Consider the following 27,394-nt stretch of genomic DNA (forward strand, 5'->3'; position numbering starts at 1 on the left):
AACTGGGGGGGGCCATGAGTATAAGATAGTCACCAATAAATCCAATCGGGAATTCACGAAGAACTTCTTTACCCGGAGAGTGGTTAGAATGTAGAACTCACTGCCACGAGGAGTAGTTGAGGCGAATGGCATAGATGCATTTAAGGGGGAAAATAGATAAACACGTGATAGAAAAAGGAATAGAAGCATAAACAACGGCATGAACCTGTTGGGCTGAATGGCTTGTTTCCATTCTGTAAATACTATATTACCTGATAATTTAAGACTTGCATTTATATAGCTCTTTTTATTATGTTGTGCTAAAGTTGATATCAAGTTGGCTCAATGGCAGCATTCTCGTCTAAGAGGAAGGAGTTTGTAGGTTGATGCTCCAATCCAGGATCTGTGCGTACAATCGAGGCTGACATTTCAATGTAATGCTGAGGAGATGCTGCATTTTCGGAGGTGCCTTCTTCCGAGGCCTCATCTGCCGACCCAGTTCAAAGAGGAGCAGTGAGTTCTCCTGGCCAACATTGAGCCCTCAACCCACACCACCAATAACAGATTAACTTCCCATTCATCTCGCATGTTGTTTTTGGGACCTCACTGTCATAGAACGATGCAGCACAGAAGGAGGCCGTTTTGAAAGAGCTATCCAATTAGTCCCACTCCCCCCTGCTCTTTCCCTATAGCCCTTTAATTTTCTTCTTTTCAAGTATAAAACCTTATCTGCTCTAAAGAGAACAACCCCAGCTTCTCCAGTTCCTCCACGTAACTGAAATCTTTCATCCCTGGTACCATTCTAGTAATTCTCCTCTACACCCTCTGAGGCCTTGACATCCTCCCAAGTGTGGTGCCCAGAATTGGACACCAGACTCCAGCTGGGCCGAAACCCTTGTTTTAAAGTTTTAGCATAACTTCCTTGCTTTTGTACTTATGTGTCTCTGTTTATAAAGTTAAGGATCCCTTATGCCTTTTTAACCGCCTTCTCAACTTGTCCTACCAACTTTAAAGACTTGTGTACATACACCCCTGGGTCCCTCTGTTCCTGCACTCCCTTTAAAGTTGTACCATTTAGTTTATATTGCAACTCATTCTTCCTACAAAAAATGAATCACTTCACACTTCTCTGCGTTAAATTTCACCTGCCACGTGTCTGCCCATTTCACCAGTCTGTCTATGTCCCACTGACGTCTGTTACTACCCTCCTCACTGTTTGCTACATTTCCGGGTTGAGTGTCGTCGAATGGTTACAGCACAGGAGGCGGCCATTTGGCCCGTCGAGCCCGTGCCAGCTCTCTGCAAGAGCACTTCAGCTAGTCCCGCTCCCCTGCCCTTTTCCTGTAGCCCTGCAAATTTTTTTTCCTTCGGGTGCTTATCCAACACCCTTTTTGAAAGCCGCGATTGAGCCTGCCTCCACCACCCTTTCAGGCAGTGAATTCCAGATCCTAACCCCACTCTGCGTTTAAAAAAAAAAAAAAAAAAGTTTTTCCTCATGTCGCCTTTTATTTTTTGCCAATCACCTGCAAACTTTAAAGTTATACCCTGTATACCCAAGTCCAGGTCAGAAAGAGCAGTGGCCCTAACGTTGACCCCAGTGCACACTTCCATGACTTGCGCACAGCAGCAATGGCTACACGGCAAAATTAATTAATTGTGGCAGTTCTGAGGCGATATCAAAAAGGTACAATTGAAAACGGCAACAACTTTTATTTATGTAGCGCCTTTAACTTAGGGAATATCCCAAGCACTTCACAAAGGTGTAATCGGTGGGGGTGGGCGGGCGGAGAAAAGGGTTTGGGACTTGAATTTACTGGAAATGAAATGAGCTTTATACCGCAGAGTGAGGAAACGGCACAGCCACTCTGAGGGGTGTGTTTGTACAGTGAGAGTACTGAATGTATAGGACTGTTGGGCGCATTAGAGATATTTTGCAATTGTACAGCAGTGGGAAATTACCCATTCGGGTGGTTTATTTGGAATCGTTGACTTTCTGTACATTAAAATTATTCGTACCTGGGTTCGTCAGTTTATGTGGAATTTTTTTTGTTAAATTTACACTTGAAAACTTCATTTTCGCCTGATTGTGTGTGTGTATTCACCTAAAACATATAGGCAAAATGGTTTCTGGAGAAGAAGATGGGCTTGAAGATGACGCGGAGACCCGTTCCGAAGTCAGCACTAGCACTTTTCCAGGTATGCTGCTGTTGTAGTAAATCCACGTTGGTGTTGTCACTAAGCTTGTGCATCGTAGGTATCGATGTGCCTGACACAAGTTCCTGTGTCAATAATGTGTCGGTTACCTCAATTCACAACCTCAAATTGCTCCCACCCACTAGTGACAGATCTGGAACCACACCAGCTCTTAACTCGAGCGCTGGATGGCTGGAAAATGCTCTCCTCTGATAAAGTGCTGGATAAACAGAGGCCCTGAATTTCCATAGGGGATCAGTCCTGATCTTCTGTAACCTCAGTGGGAGATCAGTGGAACTGCTGGAGGAATGGCCACTTGTCGTCTGCCCCCCCCCCCCCCCCCCCCTTCTCTGTGTGTGTCCGGAACACCCCCCCCCCCCCCAGGAAATTGGAGTATCAGTTTGTTAATGTATCACATTTATGCACTTGATTTTGTACAGCAAGGAAACCGTAGCTTATTTGTTAAACTGTTAAGGCATGCTGTCTATTTTTCTATCGATATAACAGACCTCCATGCTTGCTAATTTGTTGCTTTGGCCCATATGTTTAGGTTCGGTGAACAGTGAAGGTACGATTGACGCTCCATCTTCAGGGGCATCCACCTTGGGGTCAACAAGCCCAGCGCCAGATTCTGCTGGGCACGATATCATCACTCAACAGCCCCGCTCCCAGCATACCCTCCAGTCGGCAGAGTCTGTCGATCTCAATAGTTCGGCGACATCGGACCTTACCGGCCTGGCAGTCGAGGGCCTGGTCGATGAGGTGCTGAGCCGAAGTTCCAGCCAGATCAGCACCATCCAGTCAGACACCAATGCAGATCTGAACGACAGGACCAATCAGGCGATATCTCCGCTCAGCGAGAGCTCCCAGACCACCGAGGGCCCCGATTCAGCGGTGACCCCGTCTGACAGTTCTGAGCTTGTAAGTGTGCAGCGGGCTGAGGGGGGATCCCAGTCCTCCACTGAGGGTCCCGACATCTCTCTCAGCTCCCCCGTGGAGGGCCCAGACTCGGATACTACCACTTTCTCCTCCACTTCCTCAGCTAGTAGCAGTGAAAAGGTCAGCAGCTCACTCCCATTCAAATAGCTTAAATAGACTTTTTAAAAAAAAAACCTTTTCCCCCTCCCAAATTCTCTCTCTGATCCAACTGTGGCTGGGAGGGATTTCAGGCTACTGAACACCCATCTGAGGCTGGTCGCTCGGTGCACGTCACCTAAGGCCATTCTGCCTCTGGCTTTTTTCTCTGTCTCTATCTTTCCATTTCTGTCTGTCATTCTCTCTGTTTCTTTTCCTGCATATCCCTCTCCTCCCTCTCCCTCTTTTCCCCCCCCCCCTCTTTTCCCCCTTCCTCCCTCCCCCCCCCCTCTCTTTTTCCCCCCCCCCCCTCTTTTCCTCCTCTCTCTCTTTCCCCCCCCCCCCCTCCCCTCTCTGCGTGCCTCTCTCTTTTCTCTCTCTGCCTGTGGAGAAGTGCCTGGCCATTACATGGCCCTTGCACACAGCACCGTGACTGAATTCAGCAGCTTGGTGTGCATGGTTTGCTGGTGCTAGCCCACATTGCCACTGCTGCATGCTGGCCAGAATACTTGGAGAAGTTCAGTTGAATATGCCTGACTATTGCAGAAACCATCCTCCATCTTTCTTTCTGGGCTATTAGCATGCAAACCTTTTTTTCATAAGTTGAAACTATTTCAGAGGCATGCTGAGAAGATAATTAATTTTTTTTAAAAACTGAAACCTAAGTACATGAAGGAAAAGGAATGCTGTCTCTGTAGTAGTGAGCCCGTGACCACATCACAGGTTGTAGCGCTGGCTTGAGATTTGAGTAGAATATATAGCACCTGTATTCATGCACCTTGCATTTGCCCAAGATTAGTGCCATTCTGTTTTAATCTTTCTTGTTGAATCTGTGCCTTTTGATCCAGATGTATGGTTCCATGACCTCATTAGTAACTTGTTTCTCTGTAATTTCTCAAGGTGTTGTGCCTTATTTTTGATCCTATTTGCCTCCAGTGCTTTTCACACTTTTGTAATATCTGCATGCTGGTTCTGTTAACACGATTAACTAAAGTTGCATGGACACCTGACAGTGATAGCAAAATTAATTCTGGTAAACCTTCGTTTTTTTTTTAAATTCCCAAACCGTTTCTGCCCAGATGTGTTTGTCAGCTCAGCGGTTCCACAAATGTTGTTCTTCAGATAAAACTGTCCTGGGGACAGAAAGGCGACATGAGGAAACACTTTTTTTTTTACCCAGGGAGTGGTTAGGATCTGGAATGCGCTGCCTAAAAGGGTGGTGGAGGCTGATTCAATTGTGGCTTTCAAAATGAAACTGGATAAAGTACCTGAAGGAAAAAATTTGCAGGGCTACAGAGAAAGGGCAGGGAAGCGGGACTAGCTGAAGTGCTCTTGTAGAGAGCCGGGACGGGCCGAATGGCATCCTCCTGTGCTGTAACCATTCTATGATTCTATGAGATAATTGACAAATGCTGGAACTATGCGGCAGCTCTGCAGCATCCGACGAGAGCAAAGATGGGTGACTATCAGGTGGAGAGTCCTCGGCAGATCTCAACGTTTGACCTGCTGTGCATTTCCAGCATTTTCTGGTTTTAAGTTTTTGACGTGTCCTTGCTTGTACGACCACAAAAATAACGTGCCGTTTTACTGTTTCCTTCCCTCCACCCCCCCTCCCCAACCACACATTGCACTTGCTGATGTATTTTAAGAAAGCAACTACCTCGGTGGTAGATCGCAGTGCTGCTGTAATCTAATCTAGCCACCTCCCTGTTCGCTTCACAAACCCCTCGATAATCTTTTTCCACCAACAATCTGATTCCTTTATTTAAAAAATAAAAAAATAAAAAATTCATAGTCCTTTGCTTCAGCAGCAGTTTGTGGCAGAGAATTCCACATTCCACTTTTTCTCGGCTGCATGCAGTGGCAGCAGTATTCCTGGCCAGAATGGAGATGATTGGCTAATTTCCTCCCCCCCGTCCATCACGCCAGGAGACCGCACTGCCGTAAGTGACTGGGATTGATTTTACGCACATCATGTGTGTGCAAGTCTCCTCCACTTGCTGCATTCTGCTGGAGAAATCACCCTGCTTTTATCGGGAGACTTTGCTGCAGTTTTGGTCATGAGTTCTGTTTGCTATAAATAAACTCTGTAGACTCTTTGCTGTAGTGCGCTGTTTAAACAGAGTCTGTTTGCTGAGTGAATAGACTTTTTGTTTGCTGTAAAGTGCACTGTTTGCTGCGAGCCCTGTCGTACATCCCACCCCGCTTCCAACTCATCGGCTGACACAGTGGAGTCAATAGACAATTGTTTTTTTTATCTCCCTCTAAATTTTTTTGATTATTTTAAATTTGTGTCCTCTCGTTCTCTTGGAAACGACCTGTCTTACTACTTAACCTAATTATAACGCTTCATAATTTTGGCGATCTTCCATCAGTTCACTCCTTAACCTCCCCAGCTCTAGTTATTTGGGGGAGAAGGCGCCTGGCGCCTGCAGACACGACTACTCGCTTATATACAACACCTTCGAGGAAAGGAGGAGGGAAGAAAATGGGATCAAATTGCTGTGAATCCTGTCGAGCCTGTCGTTGCCAATGATTACTGAATCTGCTTGTTTGAACCAGGTACTTGACGGGACAGACAGTCAGTATTCAGCAATGCAGATCGGGCAGCTTCAAGACGAGGAGGAGGATACCTCGAATACTCCAGGAGACGCGCTTCTAGACGGCTTCACAACTTCCACCCTGGGTACGTTGCCGTGTTCTGTTAAAGCAAACCAGGCTGTTAGTGGCCGAGACCATGCTGGGAATTGATGTTAACTTTCCTGTGCGGTTCCTTAATGCAGTGAAAGAATTTGCTGCCGCTTTTACAAATGGCATTCTTGTTCCAAATATAATTGCTGACTACTAAAACACGTACTTAACACTTTTAGCATTGTATTATTTAACACTCTTCATTATCCGTTGATTCCCTCCCGCCCTTGGTTTGTGACTATTTCACGTGTTTTATCCAGCATTGTTTTTTTTTGGAGGGCAGAGGATGGCACAAGACCAGAGAAGATGTTTCCACTTGTGTGGGGGGGGGGGATGAAAACCAGGGGCCATAAATATAAAACGGTCACCAATAAACCCAATAGGGAATTCAGGAGAAACTTCTTTACCCAGTGAGTGGTGAGAATGTGGAACTCGCTGCCACAGGGAGTGGTTGAGGTGAACAGCATAGATTCATTTAAGGGGAAGCTAGATAAAAACATGAGGAAGAAAGGAATAGAAGGTTATGCTGATGGGGTTAGATGAAGTAGGAGTGGGAGGAGGCTCATGTGGAGCATAAACACTGGCACGGACCAGTTGGGCTGAATGGCCTGTTTCTGTGCTGTAGGCTGTATGTGACTATGTAACTCCATGTAAAACAATCAGGACTCAATTTAGATGTACTGTAGTTTTCTTTTTAATTGGCCACTGCTTTCTCACTTGGCAATAATGGCTTGTAAGGAATAGGGTTGAAGCATTCATTCTTATTGAAAGGCATGAAGGAAGCCAATACACGCGATCAGATACATTGTAGTAAGTTTATCGGCACCGTGCAGTGTCCGTTCGCTTGAATGTCAGCACTATTCCAGTGCGCCTAGAATTGACCTGGCACTGCTAGTCTTTGTTATTATAAAATACTGTATCTCGTGGCTCTGCTGAGAACTTGCAGAGCTGTGCCTGGCGAGGGTTGCTGAATTCGTAGTGGGCGAATGTTGTCACAGTTCATTAGATGCTGGTTCTCCACCTCTGAGACATCTGCCATGGATAGAAAGAAATATCGTCCCCATCGACTGGCTGCAAAGGGTCCTACATAAGGGGAGGCTAGATAGGCACACGAGGGAGAAAGGAACAGGATGTACTGATAAGGTGAGATGAAGTAGGGGTGGGAGGAGGCTCGTGTGGAGCATAAACACCGGCACGGAGCAGTTGGGCCACATGGCCGGTTTCTGAGCTGTAAAGTCTACGTACAGGAGATCATTTTGGGCAGTCCAAATCCAGTCCCGTGAGCCCTCAGCACAAAACTGCCTGTAATTCAGCATGAAATGGCACCAAATTGAGAGACGGCAGCTAACATGGGAACTGGTGCAGTTGGCAGCTCCTTCTGAGAAGAAAAGGGTGTAAAAGAAAAGACAGCCATCCGTGGCTAAGTAAAGAAATTAAGGATAGTATTTGACTAAAAACAAGGGCATATAAGGTAGCCAAATCTAGTGGGAGGATAGAGGGTTGGGAAAACTTTAAAAGACAGCAAAAAATAACAAAAAGATTGATTAAGAAAGGGAAGATAGATTATGAAAGTAAATTAGCAAAAAATATAAAAACAGATAGTAAGAGTTTTTATAGTTATATAAAAAGAAAAAGGGTGGCTAAAGTAAATGTTGGTCCCTTAGAGGATGAGACCGGGAAATTAATGGTGGGAAATATGGAGATGGCAAAAACACTGAATGTATATTTTGTATCAGTCTTTACAGTAGAAGACACTAAGAATATCCCAACACTGGACAAACAGGGGGCTAAAGGGGGGGGAGGAGCTAAACACGATCAAAATCACTAAGGAAGTGGTACTCGGTAAAATAATGGGACTCAAGGCGGATAAATCACCTGGACCTGATGGCTTACATCCTAGGGTCTTGAGGGAAGTGGCGGTAGGAATTGTGGATGCATTGGTAATTTTCCAAAACTCCCTGGACTCGGCAATGGTCCCGGCAGACTGGAAAACTGCTAATGTAACACCCTTATTTAAAAAGGGCAGTAGACAGAAGGCTGGAAACTATAGACCGGTTAGCCTAACATCTGTGGTAGGTAAAATTTTGGAGTCCATTATTAAGGAGACAGTAACAGGACATTTGGATAATCATAATTTAATAGGACAAAGTCAGCATGGTTTTATGAAGGGGAAGTCATGTTTGACAAATTTGCTGGAGTTCTTTGAGGAAGTAACATATAGGGTGGATAAAGGGGAACCAGTGGACGTAGTGTATTTAGACGTCCAAAAGGCATTTGACAAGGTGCCACACAAGATTATTGCTTAAGATAAAAAATCACGGGATTGGGGGTAATATTCTGGCATGGATAGAGGATTGGCTATCTAACAGAAGGCAGAGAGTTGGGATAAATGGTTCATTCTCAGACTGGCAATCAGTAACTAGTGGTGTTCCGCAGGGGTCAGTGCTGGGTCCCCAACTCTTTACAATCTATATTAACGATTTGGAGGAGGGGACCGAGTGTAACATATCAAAGTTTGCAGATGATACTAAGATGGGGGGGGAAAGTAGTGAGTGAGGAGGACATAAAAAACCTGCAAGGGGACATAGACAGGCTAAGTAAGTGGGCAGAGATTTGGCAGATGGAATACAATACTGGAAAGTGTGAGGTTATGCACTTTGGCAGGAAAAATGGTAGAGCAAGTTATTATCTTAATGGCAAGAGACTGGAAAGTACTGAAGTACAAAGGGATCTGGGGGTCCTGGTGCACGAAACTCAAAAGGTTAGTATGCAGGTGCAGCAAGTGATTAAGAAGGCCAATGGAATGTTGGCTTTCATTGCTAGGGGGATAGAATATAAAAATAGGGCGGTATTGCTTCAGTTGTACAAGGTATTGGTGAGACCGCACCTGGAATACTGCGTACAGTTTTGGTGTCCATACTTAAGAAAGGACATACTTGCTCTCGAGTCAGTACAAAGAAGGTTCACTCGGTTAATCCCGGGGATGAGGGGATGGACATATGAGGAGAGGTTGAGTAGATTGGGACTCTACTCATTGGAGTTCAGAAGAATGAGAGGCGATCTTATTGAAACATAGAAGATTGTGAAGGGGTTGGATCGGGTGGATGCGGGGAAGATGTTCCCGATGATGGGTGAAACTAGAACTAGGGGGCATAGCCTTAGAATAAGGGGCTGCTCTTTCAAAACTGAGATGAGGAGGAACTACTTCACTCAGAGGGTGGTAGGTCCATTGAATATGCTGCCCCAAAAAGCTGTAGAAGCTACATCATTACATAAATTTAAAACCGAAATAGACCGTTTCCTAGAAGTAAAGGGAATTAAGGGTTACGGGGAGCGGGCAGGAATTTGGACATGAGTCTAGGTTCGGATCGGTCATGGCCCTGTGGGTAGCGGAGCGGGCCCAGGGGCCGTGTAGCCTGATCCTGCTCCTATTTCGTGTGTCTAATTCTGTTAGATTCAGGAGATGGTTCTGTGATAGTGGATTGGCGGTTAGGATCAGATCAGCCATGATCTTATTGAATGGCGGAGCAGGCTCGAGGGGCCGATTGGCCAACTCCTGCTCCTATTTCTTACGTTCTTATGACGCTGGAGCTTTGTAGAGGGAGCTTCAGACACACACATGCACAAAACGTCAAACCTTAGATGAGTAGTCATAGAGTCATACAGCACGGATAGAGGCCCTTCGGCCCATCGTGTCCGCGCCGGCCATCGAGCCCTGTCTAATCTAATCCCATATTCCAGCATTTGGTCCGTAGCCTTGTATGCTATGGCATTTCAAGTGCTCATCCAAATACTTCTTAAATGTTGTGAGGGTTCCTGCCTCCACAACCCTTTCAGGCAGTGAGTTCCAGACTCCAACCACCCTCTGGGTGAAAAAGTTCTTCCTCAAATCCCCTCTAAACCTCCCGCCCTTTACCTTGAATCTATGCCCCCTAGTTATTGACCCCTCTACTAAGGGAAAAAGCTCCTCAGCATCCATCCTATCTATGCCCCTCATAATTTTGTACACCTCAATCATGTCCCCCCTCAGCCTCCTCTGCTCCAAGGAAAGCAAACCCAATCTGCCCAGTCTCTCTTCATAGCTGAAGCGCTCCAGCCCTGGTAACATCCTGGTGAACCTCCTCTGCACCCTCTCCAACGCGATCACATCCTTCCTGTAGTGTGGCGACCAGAACTGCATACAGTATTCCAGCTGTGGCCTAACCAATGTTTTATACAGCTCCATCATAACCTCCTTGCTCTTATATTCAATGCCTCGGCTAATGAAGGCAAGTATCCCATATGCCTTTTTTACCACCTTATCCACCTGTTCCGCCGCCTTCAGGGATCTGTGTACTTGCACACCCAGATCCCTCTGACCCTCCGTCTTGCCTAGGGTCTTACCATTCATTGTGTATTCCCTTGCCTTGTTAGTCCCCCCAAAGTGCATCACCTCGCACTTTTCCGGGTTAAATTCCATTTGCCACTGTTCCGCCCATCTGACCAACCCATCTATATCGTCCTGCAGACTGAGGCTACCCTCCTCGCTATTTACCACCCTACCAATTTTTGTATCATCCGCGAACTTACTGATCATACCTTTTACATTCATATCCAAGTCATTAATGTAGACCACAAACAGCAAGGGACCCAGCACCGATCCCTGTGGTACCCCACTGGCCACAGGCTTCCAGTCACAAAAACAACCTTCGACCATCACCCTCTGCCTTCTGCCACTAAGCCAGTTTTGTATCCAATGTGCCAAGGCACCCTGGATTCCATGGGCTCTTGTCTTCTTGACCAGTCTCCTGTGCGGGACTTTATCGAAGGCCTTACTGAAATCCATGTATACCACATCCACTGCGTTACCCTCATCCACACACCTAGTCACCCCCTCAAAAAATTCAATCAAATTAGTCAGACATGATCTTCCCTTGACAAAGCCATGTTGACTATCCCTGATTAATCCTTGCCTCTCCAAGTGGAGACAAATTTTGTCCCTCAGGATTTTTTCCAATAATTTTCCTACCACTGATGTTAGGCTCACTGGCCTGTAGTTCCCCGGTTTTTCCCTACTTCCCTTGAATAATGGTACTACATTAGCGGTTCTCCAGTCCTCTGGCACATCCCCTGTGGCCAGAGGTGTCCTGAATATATGTGTTAGAGCCCCCGCAATCTCTTCCTTTGCCTCACACAGCAGCCTGGGATACATTTCATCCGGGCCTGGGGATTTATCCATTTTTAGGCCAGCTAAAACCGTCAATACCTCCTCCCTCTCGATGTTTATATGTTCGAGCATATCACAGTCCCCCCTGCCCTATTTCTATGTCTACATCGTCCTTCTCCATAGTGAAAACAGATGCAAAAAATTCATTTAGAACCCCTCCTACATCTTCCGGCTCCCCACACAGATTGCCACTTTTGTCCCTAATGGGCCCTATTTTTTCCCTAGTTATCCTCTTACCCTTAATATACTTATAAAACATCTTAGGATTTTCCTTTATTTTGCTCGCCAGTGTTATTTCATGGCCCCTCCTTGATCTCCTAATTTCTTTTTTAAGTATCCCCCTGCACTTTTTGTACTCCTCGGGCTTCCTCCATCTTTAGCCTTTTGTATCTGCCAAAAGCCCTCCTTTTTTTCCTAATCCATTCTCGTATATCCCCTGACATCCAAGGTTCCCTGTGGTTTTTGGAACCACCCTTGACCTTTACGGGAACATGTTGCCCTTGTATGATCTCAATCTCCCTTCTGAAAGCCTCCCATTGCTCCGATGCGGATTTTCCTACAAGTAGCTGATCCCAGTCCATTTTGGCCAGATCCTGCCTTATCGTATTAAAATCGGCCTTCCCCCAATTTAGAACCTTTATTTCCAGCCCATCCCTGTCCTTTTCCATGACCACCTTAAATCTCACCACATTATGGTCACTGTCACCAAAGTGCTCACCCACTAGCACCTTTTCCACTTGGCCGGCCACATTCCCTAGAATTAGGTCCAGTACCGCCCCCTCTCTTGTAGGACTTTCTACATGCTGGCTCAAAAAGCTCTCCTGGATGCACTTTAAGAATTCTACACCCTCTGAGCCTTTCACACTTTGACTATCCCAGTTAATATTGGGGAAGTTGAAATCCCCCATTATTATTACCCTATTATTTGCACATTTCTCTGAGATTTGCCTACATATCTGTTCCTCTATCTCCCCCTGACTGTTTGGAGGCCTATAGTACACTCCCAGCAAAGTGCTTGCCCCCTTTTTGTTTTTAAGCGCCACCCATATGGCCTCATTAGAGGACCCTGCTAATATATCATCCCTCCTTACTGCAGTAATTGACTCCTTAATTAATATTGCGTAGACGTGAATCCAGGATGGTTTGTTGCCTCCCTGGTGCCAGGGTCAAGGATGTCACTGAGCGGCTGCAGGGCATTCTGGAGGGGGAGGGAGAACAGCCAGTGGTCGTGGTCCACATTGGTACCAACGACATAGGTAAAAAGAGGGATGAGGTCCTGCAGCAAGAATTTAGGGAGCTAGGTGAAGGATTAAGGAGCAGGACCTCAAAGGTTGTAATCTCTGGATTACTCCCGGTGCCACGTGCTAGTAAGTATAGGAATAGGAAGATAGAACAGATGAATGCGTGGCTAAAGGGATGGTGCAAGGGGGAGGGCTTTAGTTTCCTGGATCACTGGGTCTGCTTCTGGGAAAGGTGGGACTTGTACAAGTTGGACGGTTTACACCTGAACCAGGGGGGAACCAATATCCTTGCGGGGAGGTTTGCTAGCACTGCTGGGGAGGGTTTAAACTAACTTGGCAGGGGGTTGGGGTACAGAGTGGAGCTATAGTAGGGGGTGATTTACGGCCAAATACAGAGGGAAAAACAAGTCAGCTGGGAAGGCAGAGCAAATATGTGAAGGCAAAAGAGAATATGGCAGGGCTGGAAGGCATTTATTTTAATGCAAGGAGTCTTGCAAATAAGGTGGATGAACTGAAGTTGTTGTTGAACACATGGGAGTACGATATTGTTGCTATCACGGAGACATGGTTGAGGGAGGGTCAGGACTGGCAGCTCAATATTCCGGGGTATAGAATCTTCAGGCGAGACAGAGGGGGGTGTAAAAGGGGAGGGGGTGTTGCAATATTAATTAAGGAGTCAATTACTGCTGTAAGGAGGGATGATATATTAGCGGGTTCCTCTAATGAGGCCATATGGATAGAACTTAAAAACAAAAAGGGGGCAAGCACTTTGCTGGGAGTGTACTATAGGCCCCCAAACAGTCAGGGGGAGATAGAGGAACAGATATGTAGGCAAATCTCAGAGGTGCGAAAATAATAGGGTAATAATAGTGGGGGATTTCAACTTCCCCAATATAAATTGGGATAGTCAGAGTGTGAAAGGCTTAGAGGGTGCAGAATTCTTAAAGTGCATCCAGGAGAGCTTTTTGAGCCAACATGTAGAAAGTCCTACAAGAGAGGGGGCGATACTGGACCTAATTCTGGGGAATGTAGCCGGGCAAGTGGTGGAAGTGTCAGTAGGAGAGCATTTTGGCGACAGTGACCATAATTCGGTGAGATTTAAGGTGGTCATGGAAAAAGACAAAGACGGCCCCGGAAATAAGGGTTCTAAATTGGGGGAAGGCCGATTTTAATATGATAAGGCAGGATCTGGCCAAAGTGGACTGGGAGCAGCTGCTTATAGGAAAATCCACATCAAAGCAGTGGGAGACTTTCAGAAGGGAAATAGAGAGAGTACAACGCCAACATGTTCCTGTAAAGGTCAAGGGTGGGACCAACAAGCAAAGGGAACCTTGGATGACAAGGGATATACAAAAATGCATTAGAAATATAAAAAAGGGGGGCTTTTGGCAGTTACAAAAGACTAAAGACGGAAGAAGCCCTAGAGGAGTATAAAAAGTGCAGGGGCATACTTAAAAAAGAAATTAGGAGGGCGAGGAGGGGCCATGAAATAACACTGGCGAGCAAAATAAAGGAAAATCCTAAGATGTTTTATAAGTATATTAAGGGCAAGAGGATAACCAGGGAAAGGGTAGGGCCCATTAGGGACCAAAGTGGCAATCTGTGTGTAGAGCCAGAGGATGTAGGCGGGGTTTTAAATGAATTTTTTGCATCTGTGTTCACTATGGAGAAAGACGATGCAGACATAGAAATCGGGCAAGGGGACTGTGACATACTTGAACATATTAGCATCGAGAGGGAGGAGGTGCTAGCGGTTTTAGCGGGCCAAAAAGTGGATAAATCCCCAGGCCCGGACGAGATGTATCCCAGGCTGCTGTGGGAGGCAAGGGAGGAGATTGCAGGGGCTCTGACACTAATTTTCAGAACCTCTCTGGCCACAGGGGATGTACCAGAGGACTGGAGAACAGCTAACGTAGTACCATTATTCAAGAAGGGGAGCAGGGATAAACCAGGGAATTACAGGCCAGTGAGTCTAACATCTGTGGTGGGGAAATTATTGGAAAAAATTCTGAGGGACAAAATTAATCTCCACTTGGAGAGGCAAGGATTAATCGGGGATAGTCAGCATGGCTTTGTCAAGGGTAAATCATGTCTAACAAATCTGATCGAATTTTTCGAGGGGGTGACTAGTGGGGTGGATGAGGGAAATGCTGTGGATGTGGTTTACATGGACTTCAGTAAAGCTTTTGACAAAGTCCCGCATAGGAGACTGGTCAAGAAGGTAAGAGCCCATGGGATCCAGGGTGCCTTGGCGCGTTGGATCCTAAACTGGCTGAGTGGCAGGAGGCAGAGGGTGATGGTCGAAGGTTGCTTTTGTGACTGGAAGCCTGTGTCCAGTGGGGTACCTCGGGGATCGGTGCTGGGTCCCTTATTGTTTGTGATCTACATAAATGATTTGGATGAGAATGTAAAAGGTATGATCAGTAAGTTCGCAGATGACACGAAAATTGGTGGGGTGGTAAATTGCGAGGAGGAAAGCCTCCTGCTACAGGACGATATAAACGGGTTGGTCAGATGGGCGGAAAAGTGGCAAATGGAATTTAACCCTGAAAAGTGCGAGGTGATGCATTTTGGACGGACAAATAAGGCAAGGGCATACACAATGAGTGGTAGGACCCTAGGAAGTACAGAGGGTCAGAGGGACCTTGGTGTACATGTACATAGATCCCTGAAGGCAGTGGAGCAGGTAGATAAGGTGGTTAAAAAGGCATATGGGATACTTGCCTTCATTAGCCGAGGCATAGAATATAAGAGCAGGAAGGTTATGATGGAGCTGTACAAAACGCTGGTGAGGCCACAGCTGGAGTACTGTGTGCCGTTCTGGTCGCCTCACTATAGGAAGGATGTGATTGCTTTGGAGAGGGTGCAGAGAAGATTCACCAGGATGTTACCTGGGATGGAGCGCCTCAGCTATGAAGAGAGGCTGGACAGGCTGGAGTTGTTTTCCTTGGAGCTGAGGGGGGACCTGATTGAGGTGTACAAAATAATGAGGGGCATAGATAGGGTAGATAACGAGGAACTTTTCCCCTTAGTGGGGGGGTCAATAACAAGGGGGCATAGATTCAGGGTAAGGGGCAGGAGATTTAGAGGGGATTTGAGGAGGAACTTTTTCACCCAGAGGGTGGTTGGAATGTGGAACTCAATGCCTGAAAGGGTGGTGGAGGCCGGAACCCTCACAACATTCAAGAAGCATTTGGATGAGCACTTGAAATGCCATTGCATACAAGGCTATGGACCAAATGCTGGAAAATGGGATTAGACTGGACAGGGATGGATGGGCGGCGCAGACACGATGGGCCGAAGGGCCTCTTTCTGTGCTGTAAAATTCTATGACTCTATGACACCCCCTTCTCTTATACCTCCCCCTCTGTCTCGCCTGAAGATTCTGTACCCCGGAATATTGAGCTGCCAGTCTTGTCCCTCCCTCAACCATGTCTCCGTGATAGCAACAATATCATACTCCCATGTGTTTATCAACACCTTCAGTTCATCCACCTTATTTGCAAGACTCCTTGCATTAAAATAGATGCCATCCAGCCTTGCCCTTATATGTTTGCCCTGTCTACCAAGCTGACTTGTTTTTTTTTCTCTATAATTGGCAGCACATCACCCCCTATTTCAGCTCCTCTGTATCCCATCCCCCTGCCAAGTTAGTTTGAAACCCCCCCCCCCCCCCCCCCCAACCGTGCTAGCAAACCTCCCCGCAAGGACATTTGTCCCGCTCTGCTTCAGGTGCAACCCGTCCGACTTGTACAAGTCCCACCTTTCCCAGAAGCAGGCCCAGTGATCCAGGAAAGTAAAACCCTCCCCCCTACACCAACTCTTTAGCCACGCATTCATCTGCTCTATCCTCCCATTCCTATACTCACTAGCACGTGGCACTGGGAGTAATCCAGAGATTACAACCTTTGAGGTCCTGCTCTTTAATCTGTTATCTAGCTCCCTAAATTCTTGATGCAAGACCTCATCCCCCTTCCTACCTATGTCGTTGGTCCCAATGTGGACCACGATCTCTGCCTGCTCACCCTCCCCCTTAAGAATGCCCTGTAGCCGCACAGTGACATCCATGACCCTGGCCCCAGGGAGGCAACAAACCATCCTGGAGTCACGTTTGCGGCCACAGAAACGCCTATCTGTTCCCCTTACGATAGAATCCCCTATCACTATTGCTCTGCCACTCTTTTTCCTCCCTTTCTGAGCAGCAGAAACATCCCTGGTGCCAGGAAGCTGGCTGCTGCTGCCTTCCCCTGGTGAGCCATCCCCCTCAACAGTATCCAACTTGGTATACCTGTTTGAAAGGGGGATGTCCGCAGGGGTTCCCTGCACTTCCTGCCTGCCTCTGTTGCTCCGCCTGATGGTCACCCCCTGTGCAGCCCTACCCTGAGGCGTGAACAACTCACTAAACGTGCTATCCACGACCCTCTCAGCATCGCGCATGCTCCAAAATTCATCCACCCGCAGCTCGAGCGCCGCAATGCGGTCTACAAGTAGCTGCAGCTGGATGCATTTCCCGCACACATGGTCGTCGGGGACACTGGCAGCGTCCCTGACTTCTCACATGGAGCAAGAGGAGCAGAACACGGGTCTGAACTCTCCTGCCATGACTTACTCCTTTAATTAATTAAAAAATTTATTCAATACCCCAGTTACAGGTGCACTCTAGGGCGCTTTATTTACCAACTGTCCCCACTACACCACAGAGACCCTAGAAATTTAACACCACAGACTTCAAGCTTGTATTGAAAAGAGAGAAATACTCACCAACCAATCACTTACCTGCTTCCTGCTGACGTCACACTTGGATTACTTTTTACCTCTCTCCTGGAACCTGGATTGGTCGGTGCCTCTGACTGCTCCCTCTTATACTCAGCCGCCTCGGGCTGCTCCCGCGCAGGTCCGCTGCTTCTCCGGTCTCGGGGCTGTGGGCCTCGGTGCCTCTGACTGCTCCCTCTTGTACTCAGCTGCCTCGGGCTGCTCCCGCGCAGGTCCGCTGCTTCTCCGGTCTCGGGGCTGTGGGCCTCGGTGCCTCTGACTGCTCCCTCTTATACTCAGCCGCCTCGGGCTGCTCCCGCGCAGGTCCGCTGCTTCTCCGGTCTCGGGGCTGTGGGACTCGGTGCCTCTGACTGCTCCCTCTTATACTCAGCCGCCTGGGGGAAGGGGTAGTCATTGTTCTACAGTCCTAAAATGTTTCATAGAAACATAAACATAGAAACCTAGAAGATAGGAGCAGGAGTAGGCCATTCGGCCCCTCGAGCCTGTTCCGCCATTTAATGAGATCATGGCTGATCATCCAAATTCAGTACCCTGTCCCTGCCTTCTCCCCATATCCCTTGACCCCTTTAGCCTCAAGAAATATATCTAACTCCTTCTTGAATATATTTAATAAGTTGGCTTCAACTGCCTTCTGTGGTAGAGAATTCCACAGGTTCACCACTCGCTGGGTGACGAAATTCCTCCTCATCTCAGTCCTAAATGGCTTACCCCTTATCTTTAGACTGTGACCCCTGTTTCTGGATTCCCCACCATCGGGAACATCCTTCCTGCATCTAGTCTGTCTAGTCCTGTTAGAATTTTATAAGTTTCAATGAGATCCCCTCTCATTCTTCTAAACTCTAGAGAATACAAGCCTAATCGACCGAATCTCTTCATACGTCATTCCTGCCATCCCAGGTATCAGTCTGGTGAATCTTCGCTGCACTCCCTCCATGGCAAGAACATCCTCAGATAAGGCGACCAAAACTGCACACAATACTCAAGGTGTGGTCTCACCAAGGCCCTGTACAACTGCAGCAAGACATCCTTGCTCCTGTACTCGAATCCTCTCGCTATGAAGGCCAACATGCCATTTGCCTTCTTAACCGCCTGCTGCACCTGCATGCTTACCTTCAGCGACAGGTGCACAAGGACACCCAGGTCTCGTGGCACTTCCCCTTTTCCCAATCTATTGCCGTTCAGATAAGCTGCCTTCCTGTTTTTGCCATCAAAGTAGATAACCTCGCAGTTACCCACATTATACTGCATCTGCCATGCTTCTGCCCAATCACCCAACCTGTCCAAATCATCCTGGAGTTTCTCTGCATCCTCCTCACAGCGCACACGCCCACCCAGCTTTGTGTTCTTTTATTACACGTCTGGTTTGGAACCTGTCAAACCTATGGCATGAGATCCAGACGCGGCCAACATTTGGTCATTTGTTTTTGGTGCATTGACCGTTTTCCCAGCAGTTCCCAAAGCTAGCCTTCAGCACTTGCTATCTGTTTCGTATTACGCTGTTTATTTTTCCTTTCATGATCTGCGCGATACTGAGCTCCCCAGAGGTTTTGTTTGATCACGGGGGCAGAGTTTGTACCTACCGCACGCTCTGCGTTCTCTCCAATGCACAGGATTTTATGGAGAGTGAAGAGGAGACTGGAGATTTCTCTACAGAAGGCAACTTCTGCCTTTAAATCAGGAAATCTGGGTCAAGGCCCAAAGTGCCGATAGTGATGAGGTAAAGTGGGAAGTTGTGATTAAGTAATGGCAAGCTTGGGTTGTAAAGGCCTGAAATTATAGGAGATGGGAGTAAAGGGTGAGTTAGAGTATGACCCTGTGCATTGAGTCTTCACCTCAGTACAACGAAGATTATGTCGCGGAGTAAGCATGTTTAGTGTAGCATACTTTGTTGCCTGAGGAGGTTGGAGAGGAATTTTCCAGAGTATTTTTCCCCTTATTGACCACCTGATTTTTTTCCCCCCTGCCCTTTTTTTTTTGGCTGTTGGGGAGTAGGAAATGTCTAGTCATGAAGCTCCATCATGAGTGGGATGGGGGCAGGCTTGATGGACCAGCTGCTCTTTTCTTGCCTGTCATCATTTTCATATGTAAGTTTTAGAAGATCAGTAGGGAAAACTTCGGAGCATCACGGACTACAGTAATTGATAAAATCAAGGCAATTAATCAGCCCTGTGTTATTGGAAGTACTGAAGGTTGGGTGCTATGGCATGTTGGAGATCCAATTGCACCGTGTCCTAAAGACCCAGCTTAACAAAAACCTTTACATTAAAGGCCAGAGTGCTAATTGGACTAGTGTATTTTCAGATGCATAGAAACATAGAAGATAGGAGCAGGAGTAGGCCATTCGGCCCCTTGAGCCTGCTCCGCCATTCAATGAGATCATGGCTGATCATCCAAATTCAGTACCCTGTCCCTGCCTTCTCCCCCTATCCCTTACCTTCTCCCCATATCCCTTGCTAAAGCCCATTGCTTCTAACGTCCCAACCCAACCGTCCCACCTTATTTAGCATTAACGGGCAATGAGGACCTTGGTGCAATGTCTCGCCTGAATGGCGGCACCTCCCGATAACGCGGCGTTGCCCGATTGCTGGATTGGAGTGTTAACCCTGCTGAGGGTGCTCAAAGTCGCAACCTTCTGAACCTGAGGCGAGGGTGGTGCTAATGGGGCCAAACTAACTGTGATTTCCACCCCCCACCCCCCAGCCATTCTCGCCTGGAGAAGTGCCTGCCTCCACTTGGCATTTCCCAACAAGGACACAGTTGAGATCAGGAAACTCGGCAGCTGGTGACGTTGAGCCTGCGTTGCAGAGGCGTTTCCCCTTTGATACCCCAGCAGGCCGCCTTGCCGACTTAACGTTCTAAAAGGGTTTGGGAAGTGACTACAGAACATATGTTGCATCTCTCAAGTGATGTACGGTGAGCACCTGGTGTGCCATTTAGTAGGATGCGAGTTTGAAAGCCAAGATCACCCACACGGGGAGCTCTTGATCTTGACCTTATCAGAGGATGGGAGAGGGAGGGAGTTTGGAGGCTGAACTAATCTGGGCGTCTTGTGCGCCTTCGCTGAGTGGAGAGGACTTTTTCCAGTGCATTTATATAGCGCCTTATTGCATGTCTCAAACGTTGCAAAGCGCTTCCCGTACAATGAATTTCTTTGAAGTCCAGCAACTGTTACATTGGCAAACGTGGCAGCCATTTTTGTGCACAGCAAGATTCCACAAGCAGCAATGCGGTGAATGACCAGTTAATCTGTTTTTGGTGGTGTTGCTGGAGGGAGGAATGTTGGCTTAAGACAATGGGAGAATTTACGACTCTTCAAAGAGTGCCATGGGATCCTTGATTCCACCCAAACCACCAGAACAGGCAAAGGTCACCTCGGTCCAGTGCCTCGTTTGGCGAGCTACACCTCCTCCTACAATGCAGTGCACTCCTTCAGCGCTGCGCTAGAGTGTCAGCTGAGGTTGTGTGCTCAAGACTGACTGCAGAGTAGCATCGCGGATGCCTGGGAGTAGGTCCTCCTGCTTCGAACTGTAGCCAGGGAGTGGCACAGGTTGGCCTAGAAAATGAGGAAGCAAAGCTTTATTTATTTTAAAAAAAAATTTAAAAAGCAGAGGAGAAAAATAATTTCTCTTAATCTTACAGCAGTAAACAAATCTCATTTGTTAAGTCACATGGGCCACAGCCGGCAGTCCTCTGACAGCAGTGTTGATCGCTTTGTGTCGAAGGATGACTGCGTTGAGTCAGCAGATCTTGAAACCAAGGTGAGACGTCTTTATGTTTTACTTCTTATGCAAGGTTTTGATAGAGTAAATAAGGAGAAACTGTTTCCACCGGCAGGAGGCTAGAGTATTGTGTCCAATTTTGAGCACCACACCTCTTTAGAAGCGATGTCAAGGCATTGGAGAGGGTGCAGATGAGATCTCTGCGTTCCTATATTTTATTCGCTCCACCATTGGTGGCCGTGCCTTCAGCCGCCTAGGCCCTAAGCTCTGGAATTCCCTCCCTAAACCTCTCCACTTCTCTCTCCTTTTTAAGATGCTCCTTAAAACCTACCTCTTTGACCAAGCTTTTGGTCACCTACCCTAATATCTCCTTATGTGGCTCGCTGTCAGATTTTGTTTGACAACGCTCCTGTGTAGTGCCCTGGGATGTTTTACCATGTTTAAGGCGCTATATAAATGCAAGTGGTTGTTGAAAGGTGCCAGGGATGAAGGAATTCAGTTATGTGGAGAAACTTAAAAACAAAAGCTGGGATTGTTCTTAAGCGTGAAGTAGGTTAAGGGGAGATTTAATATTAGTGGTCCAAATTCTGAGGCGTTTACGATAGAGTAGATAGAAAGAAACTGCTTCCAGTGGCAAGAGGGTCGGTAACCAGAGGACACAGATTTCAGATAATTGGCTAAAGAACCAGAGGGGGAGATGAGAGATTTTGTTTTTTTTAAACACCGTGAGTAGTTATGATCTGGAATGCACTGCCTGATAGGGCAGTGAAAGCAGATTCAGTAGTATCTTTCAAAGAGGGAATTGGATATATACTTGAAAAGGAAACATTTTCAGGGCTGTGGGGAAAGAGAAGGGGGTGTAGGACTAATTGGATAGCTCTTTCAAAGAGCTATCACTGGCTCGGTGGGCCAAATGGCCGCCTCCTATGCTGTATCATTCTATTATATTCAATGCTCCAAATGTTTCTATTGAGTGGTTGCAAAGAGGGGTTCTTTCTGGCTGTGTTTTGTGGTTGCCATATCTTCACTACTGACATTTAAGCTTGCCATTTAATAAAGGAGCGATGTTTTACAATATCATTACGACCAGTGGTCAGTAAAAAGTTCTCGGATAATGGAGTTTGCATCCTGGTATTCCTCCCCACAGTCACATTTTCGGTCGGCCCTGATCCTAGTGGATGAGAGTCTTGAGCACAAAAACTGGCCATTTTGACAGCAGTTGGGTAGGCTCAATGAGGCTTTGGGTTACACAAAGATTGCCAGCGCCTGCTGTATGTAGGTGTTACAGCACGGTGTTTGGGGCCTTGTTATTGCACATCTATGCCGAGCTATCCTTGGTCTGGGGCCCCTGATGCTGTGTAAGGTGTGGCGAAAATGCCACTCGCCAATATGGGCACCCCACATCTTGACAAAATTCATTCGGGGGTAGGGTGACTGCAAATTTATGATGGATGTGGTGCTGGAATGGAATCCTAAAACAAATTTATCTCATTCTTTAATAAGTCATCTATGTTCTGCTATTTAGGATTATACACAGGGAATGTAAGATATTATAACAGTGTATTTATAGCTCACAAAACTCAATTCCTTGTATAAATGCAAGTTGTTGTGCCTTAATTGAATTGACTTCCATTAAAGGCCCTATTCAGTATCCATGCTATGAATAAACCTTGTGTTCTTTTGTGCTTTCCACAGTTGGACTATTTTGCTGTGCTACGTATATAAACCAGATTATACTTGTGTACACACAGTCTGTTTATATTGGCCCGTATTTTCCGATCGCAGGCTTCCTGCGTGCGGAGGCCTCCGATCTGGAAAAAATCTACACCCTTACCTGAGGGCTCCCGAGGCGCGTATACTTCCGCCCCTGGACCTCTCCACAATGAAATGCGCAGGGCCCAGGTATCCCAGGGGCGCAGGCGGTTCGCAAGTGTTCCTGGGATCATGTGAGCCATGGGGAACTAATGGAAGAAGCGAATCTCCCTTCATACTTTTGACAGCTTAGATCTGTCAAATATATGAATGGAGATCACCCCAAAAACACATCAAAACATTAAATGTTTTTAAAATTAGTTAAAATTAAATTAAATATTTTAAACACAAATAAAAAAATAAAAATAAAAAAAATTAGTGTTTTATGGGGCTAAAATTAAACAACATTTTAAAAAGTTTTTTTTAATTATAAATGAGTTGGAGAAATTTTTTTTTTTTTACCTTTTTTTTTAAGCTCTTATGCTGGTAAAAGCAGGCCGCCTGCTTTTACCAGGTGTAAGATTTTTAAGGGTTTTCAGTGGGCAGAGGTTCTGCAGAAAGTGGAACACCCCCCCCCCCCCCCCCCCCACCCCGCAGAGGCCCTTCTCCAGGGCAGACGTGCGGTCTGTCAAGAGGATTCTTGACGGATCGGAAGTGCCGGTTTTCAGCGCATGCGCTTCGCATGCCTGAAACCGGCACTTGCAAGGTCCCTACGGGTGTGTACACAGCTCATACACACCCGTAGGGATTGGAAAATACGGGCCATTATGTACAGTAGGTCAGATCACACCTGAAACCTGACTTCCAGTTACCAGTGCAAGCGCTTTTATGTTTAGAGTGCAGACAGCAATTGCATCCGTGCTTTTGTTTCCTCCGAGACTCGACTATTCCAACGCTCTCCAGGCCGGCATCCCGTCTTCCACCCTTCGTAAACCTCCGCTCATCCAAAGCTCTGCTGCCTGTATTCTGACTCGCACTAACTGCAGTTCACCCATCACCCCAGTGCTTCTTGACCTACATTGGCTCAAATAATAAGATTCAAATCCCTCCATGGCCTTGCCCTCCCTATGTGCGTAACCTCCTCCAGCCCTAGATCCCTCCGAGAACTCTGCGCTCCTCCAATTCTGGCCTCTTGCGCATTCCTTCGTCCCACCTTTGGTGGCCGTGCCTTCAGCTGCCGAGTCCTTGAGCTCTGGAATTCCCTCCCTAAACCTCTCCGCCCCTGTGATATCTGAGTGGTAAGGTCAAGAACTGAGATAAGTGAGACTTCAGGAACCAAAACTCAACTGTTTAATTATACGATGTAGCAGAGAACATAGCTCTTACAGGCTGCCAGCTGCATACACTATTTCTTACTGTGCGATCACCAAGATGGAGGATTCACCTCTGAGTCATACCCACAATGCCACATTACCGTAATAACTGGAGTAACAGGACATTACCTTAACACTGGTAAATGTGATCCCTTAATATTTGTCTCCATCTGGTGGATAACTTAAGCATTACATCCCAGATTACTCTAGCCCCCTCCCCCTCTTTCCTCCTTTTAAGACACTCCATAAAACCAAGCTTTTGGTCACCTGTCCTAATATCTCTTCATATGGCTCGGTGTCAAATTTTGTCCGATAACACACTTTTGAAGCGCCGTGGGACATTTTACTACCTTAACGGCACTACGTGAATGTAAGTTGTTGTTGCATGGCTTTCCAACCATCAACTGGAAGGACAAAGGAGCCAACAATCCTTGTTCCCGAGTCTTGTGACCTGCTGTTGGATCCACTGTCCCTGTTTCTGGCCGACTAAACACGCCGGCAGCTATAGCGTTGTCGCAAGTCAGTCATGCCAGAGCTGCCCAGTGAAAATGCTTGGATCCAAATGGAGACCTTCACAACGACATTAACTTTGGCGCATTTCACACAGTGTAATCCAATTGGCCTCTTAGAGAGCAGTGCTGGATGAGGAAATAATGGGGAATGTGGCTTTGTGCGGTCAGTACAGTGCCCCTGCAAAAGTGGCTTATTGTAGCTCCAAACTCGGAGTGTGTAACAGCTATACACTCTCCAAATTGGTCGAGGCTTAAATATAAACCTTTTAATAGGTCTTCTGTCTGGGTCAATTCAGAGGCTAAGCAATAGGAACTGATGAGCTTCACACCCTGCCTGCTGCCCACTCTCCCAGCATGCAAGGGGAAAAAGTCGCACCGGATATACACATTTGGTAAATGACTAGGGAACAACATGAGGCTGAGGAGTTGCCCCTTTTTGAAGGCAACAGGCCAACCAAGCAAGGTTCAACAAGCTCACCCTTGTGGGTTTGTTTACTGAGCTTGACGATGGAACTAGTTTCAGTATAAATGAGGCATGTAATGAGTTATTCTCAGTGCATAATGTGGTGCATTGTTGACTGTTTATTTTATTTTTGAAATGTAATGGCGCATCCATATAAAACCTTAGTAAGACCAGAGTTGGAGAACTGTGTGCAGTTTTGGGTTCTGCGAAAGCTGCTGAGGCAATAGAGAGGGTACGGCGCAGATTCACTCGGATGTTTGGCTGGAAATAAAAAATACGAAGACCTGAAAAATTGGGGCTATTTTTGTTGAACAGGAGATTATGGGGTGTTTAAAATTATGAAAGGGTAGGACAGAGTAAATAGAAACAGGCTGTTTCCAGCGATTGAAGGGGTCTAGAACCAGGGGACATGGGTATAAGATTATGCAAGAGATTTGAGAGAGCAGGAGAAACCTTTCTATGTCGGGGCTTGCAAGGCTGGGATGGACTACCAGAGAAAATGACTGAAACAGAGACGATGTCAACATTTAAGAATGGGTTGTATAAACAGAAAATGCTGGAAATACTCAGCAGGTCAGGCTGCATCTGTGGAGAGAGAAACCGAGTAGGTTAGTTGGGCGGTTGAAGCCACCCACCCAGACGCAACTGACTGAACAGCCTGCTATTTTTATGTTGATGTGAGATGAAGGAAGGTGGGAGGAGGCTCGTGCGGAGCATAGACACCAGTACAGACCGGTTGAAAGGGGAATACAGGGATATGGGAATAGAGTGGGCGCAAGGGATTGGGACTACTGCTCATGTACAGGGTAAGCACCAATGTGGACTTCTTAGGCTGAATGACCTGCTTGCGTCTTGTGATTTCTATGTTTGGTTGAAGCCTGTTGAAGAAATAGGTTATGTGGATAGACTAGAGAAGCTGGGGGGTGTTCTCCTTGGAGCAGCGAAGGTTGAGAGGAGATTTGATAGAGGTGCTCAAAATCATGAGGGGTCCAGACAGAGTAGAGAGAGAGAAACTGTTCCCATTGGTGGAAGGGTCGAGACCCAGAGGACACAGATTTAAGGTGATTGGCAGAAGAACCAAAGGCGACGTGAGGAAAAACTTTTTTTACGCAGCGAGTGGTTATGATCTGGAATGCACTGCCTGAAAGCGTGGTGGAGGCAGACTCAATCACGGCTTTCAAAAGGAAATTGGATAAGTACCTGAAGGAAAAAAATTTGCAGGGCTACGGGGAAAGGGCGGGGGAGTGGGACTAGCTGAAGTGCTCTTTCAGAGAGCCGGCACGGGCTCGACGGGCCGAATGGCCTCCTGTTCTGTAACCATTCTGATTCCATGTTTGTACAAATTTTATAAATTTTCTGACTGCCATTGCCAGTGTGAAGTTTCCATGACAGCTGACCATACCTAAAGGTGTGAGGCCTTCCAGTTTGGTTTTGCCTGTTGTTGCAGCAATTACAACTAGTGTTCATACTTTTCCCGCCTATTCAAGAGTTGATATCATTCCCAACATTTAAATTTTGATGGACTTGTGCCAATTCCATTGCTTTATACCCCACAACCCTCCAAGATATCTGCGCTCTTCCAATTCTGACCTCTCGAGCATCCCCGATTATAATCGCTCCACTATTGGCGGCCGCGCCTTCAGCTGCCAAGGCACTAAGTTCTGGAATTCCCTCCCTAAACCCCTCCACCTCTCTACCTCTCTCTACTCCTTTTGAGACGCTCCTTAAAACCTACTGATGTAAAAAAACTACTAGGCACTTGGTCTAAGTATTAAACAAAGCTTTAATCAACTGTTTTACAACATGGAGGTCTAGTTGTGTCCTTCACTAGTTCCTGTTAAGAATGTCCTGCGCAAGCTGGGCCCGTGCCCGAGTATTTATACCTGGACAGCGCCACCTGGTATTATTTCATAAGTCTTTCTTTCATGAATGACGACTGATTCATGTCACCTACCTCTTCGACCAAGCTTTTGGTTATCTGCCCTAATATCTCCTTATGTGGCTCGATGTCCAATTTTGTTTTATAATGCTCCGGTGAAGCACCTTGGGATGTTTTACCACATTAAAGGCGCTATATAAATACAAGTAGTTGTTTGTTCAGTTCTATCTGTGCAATAGTAGCACCGTGCAAAATTTTCAGTTTCAGTTCAGAAGACCATCAAACCTGAAATCATAGAAATTTCAACACAGCAGGAAGATATTCTGCCTATTGTGCTTGTCTTGGTGCGTGCACCCTGTCTGTCGCCAAGAACCCTAATCCCGTTTCCCTGTTGTCCTTCCCCACCCATTGCTATTTTTCTTGAATTTCTCAGTCATTTTAAAAAATAAAAATAAAAAAAATAATTGGTGCTGTATTGGAGAGGGTTGGGGTCAGTGGGAAGATTTGCAATGTTTCTGGGTGAATGCATTACGATGGGCTGAATGGCCTTCCTATTCATAATCATCTCACGATCTTGTTATTAGTTCAGAAGTTCAATC

General features: G+C 46.7%; 1 protein-coding gene across 8 annotated transcripts in view; it reads left to right on the plus strand.

Moving 5' to 3' along the window:
- htt (huntingtin) overlaps positions 1-27,394 on the plus strand; it is a 256,421-nt gene that overhangs the window by 83,520 nt on the left and 145,507 nt on the right. For 5 of the 8 annotated variants that reach the window (XM_085974744.1, XM_085975173.1, XM_085974896.1 and 2 more), the window contains exons 10-13: positions 2,095-2,175; positions 2,723-3,231; positions 5,809-5,932; positions 20,797-20,915. In XM_085974744.1, coding sequence (XP_085830870.1) covers positions 2,095-2,175; positions 2,723-3,231; positions 5,809-5,932; positions 20,797-20,915 — 833 coding nt within the window. The remainder of the gene's footprint in view (positions 1-2,094; positions 2,176-2,722; positions 3,232-5,808; positions 5,933-20,796; positions 20,916-27,394) is intronic. The other 3 variants (XM_085975037.1, XM_085975100.1, XM_085975237.1) reach the window with 1 other exon arrangement.

The sequence above is a fragment of the Somniosus microcephalus genome, chromosome 1 (genome assembly GCF_052327205.1).
Source record: "Somniosus microcephalus isolate GS21.2 chromosome 1, FLI_Smic_1.0, whole genome shotgun sequence".
Taxonomy (NCBI): domain Eukaryota; kingdom Metazoa; phylum Chordata; class Chondrichthyes; order Squaliformes; family Somniosidae; genus Somniosus; species Somniosus microcephalus.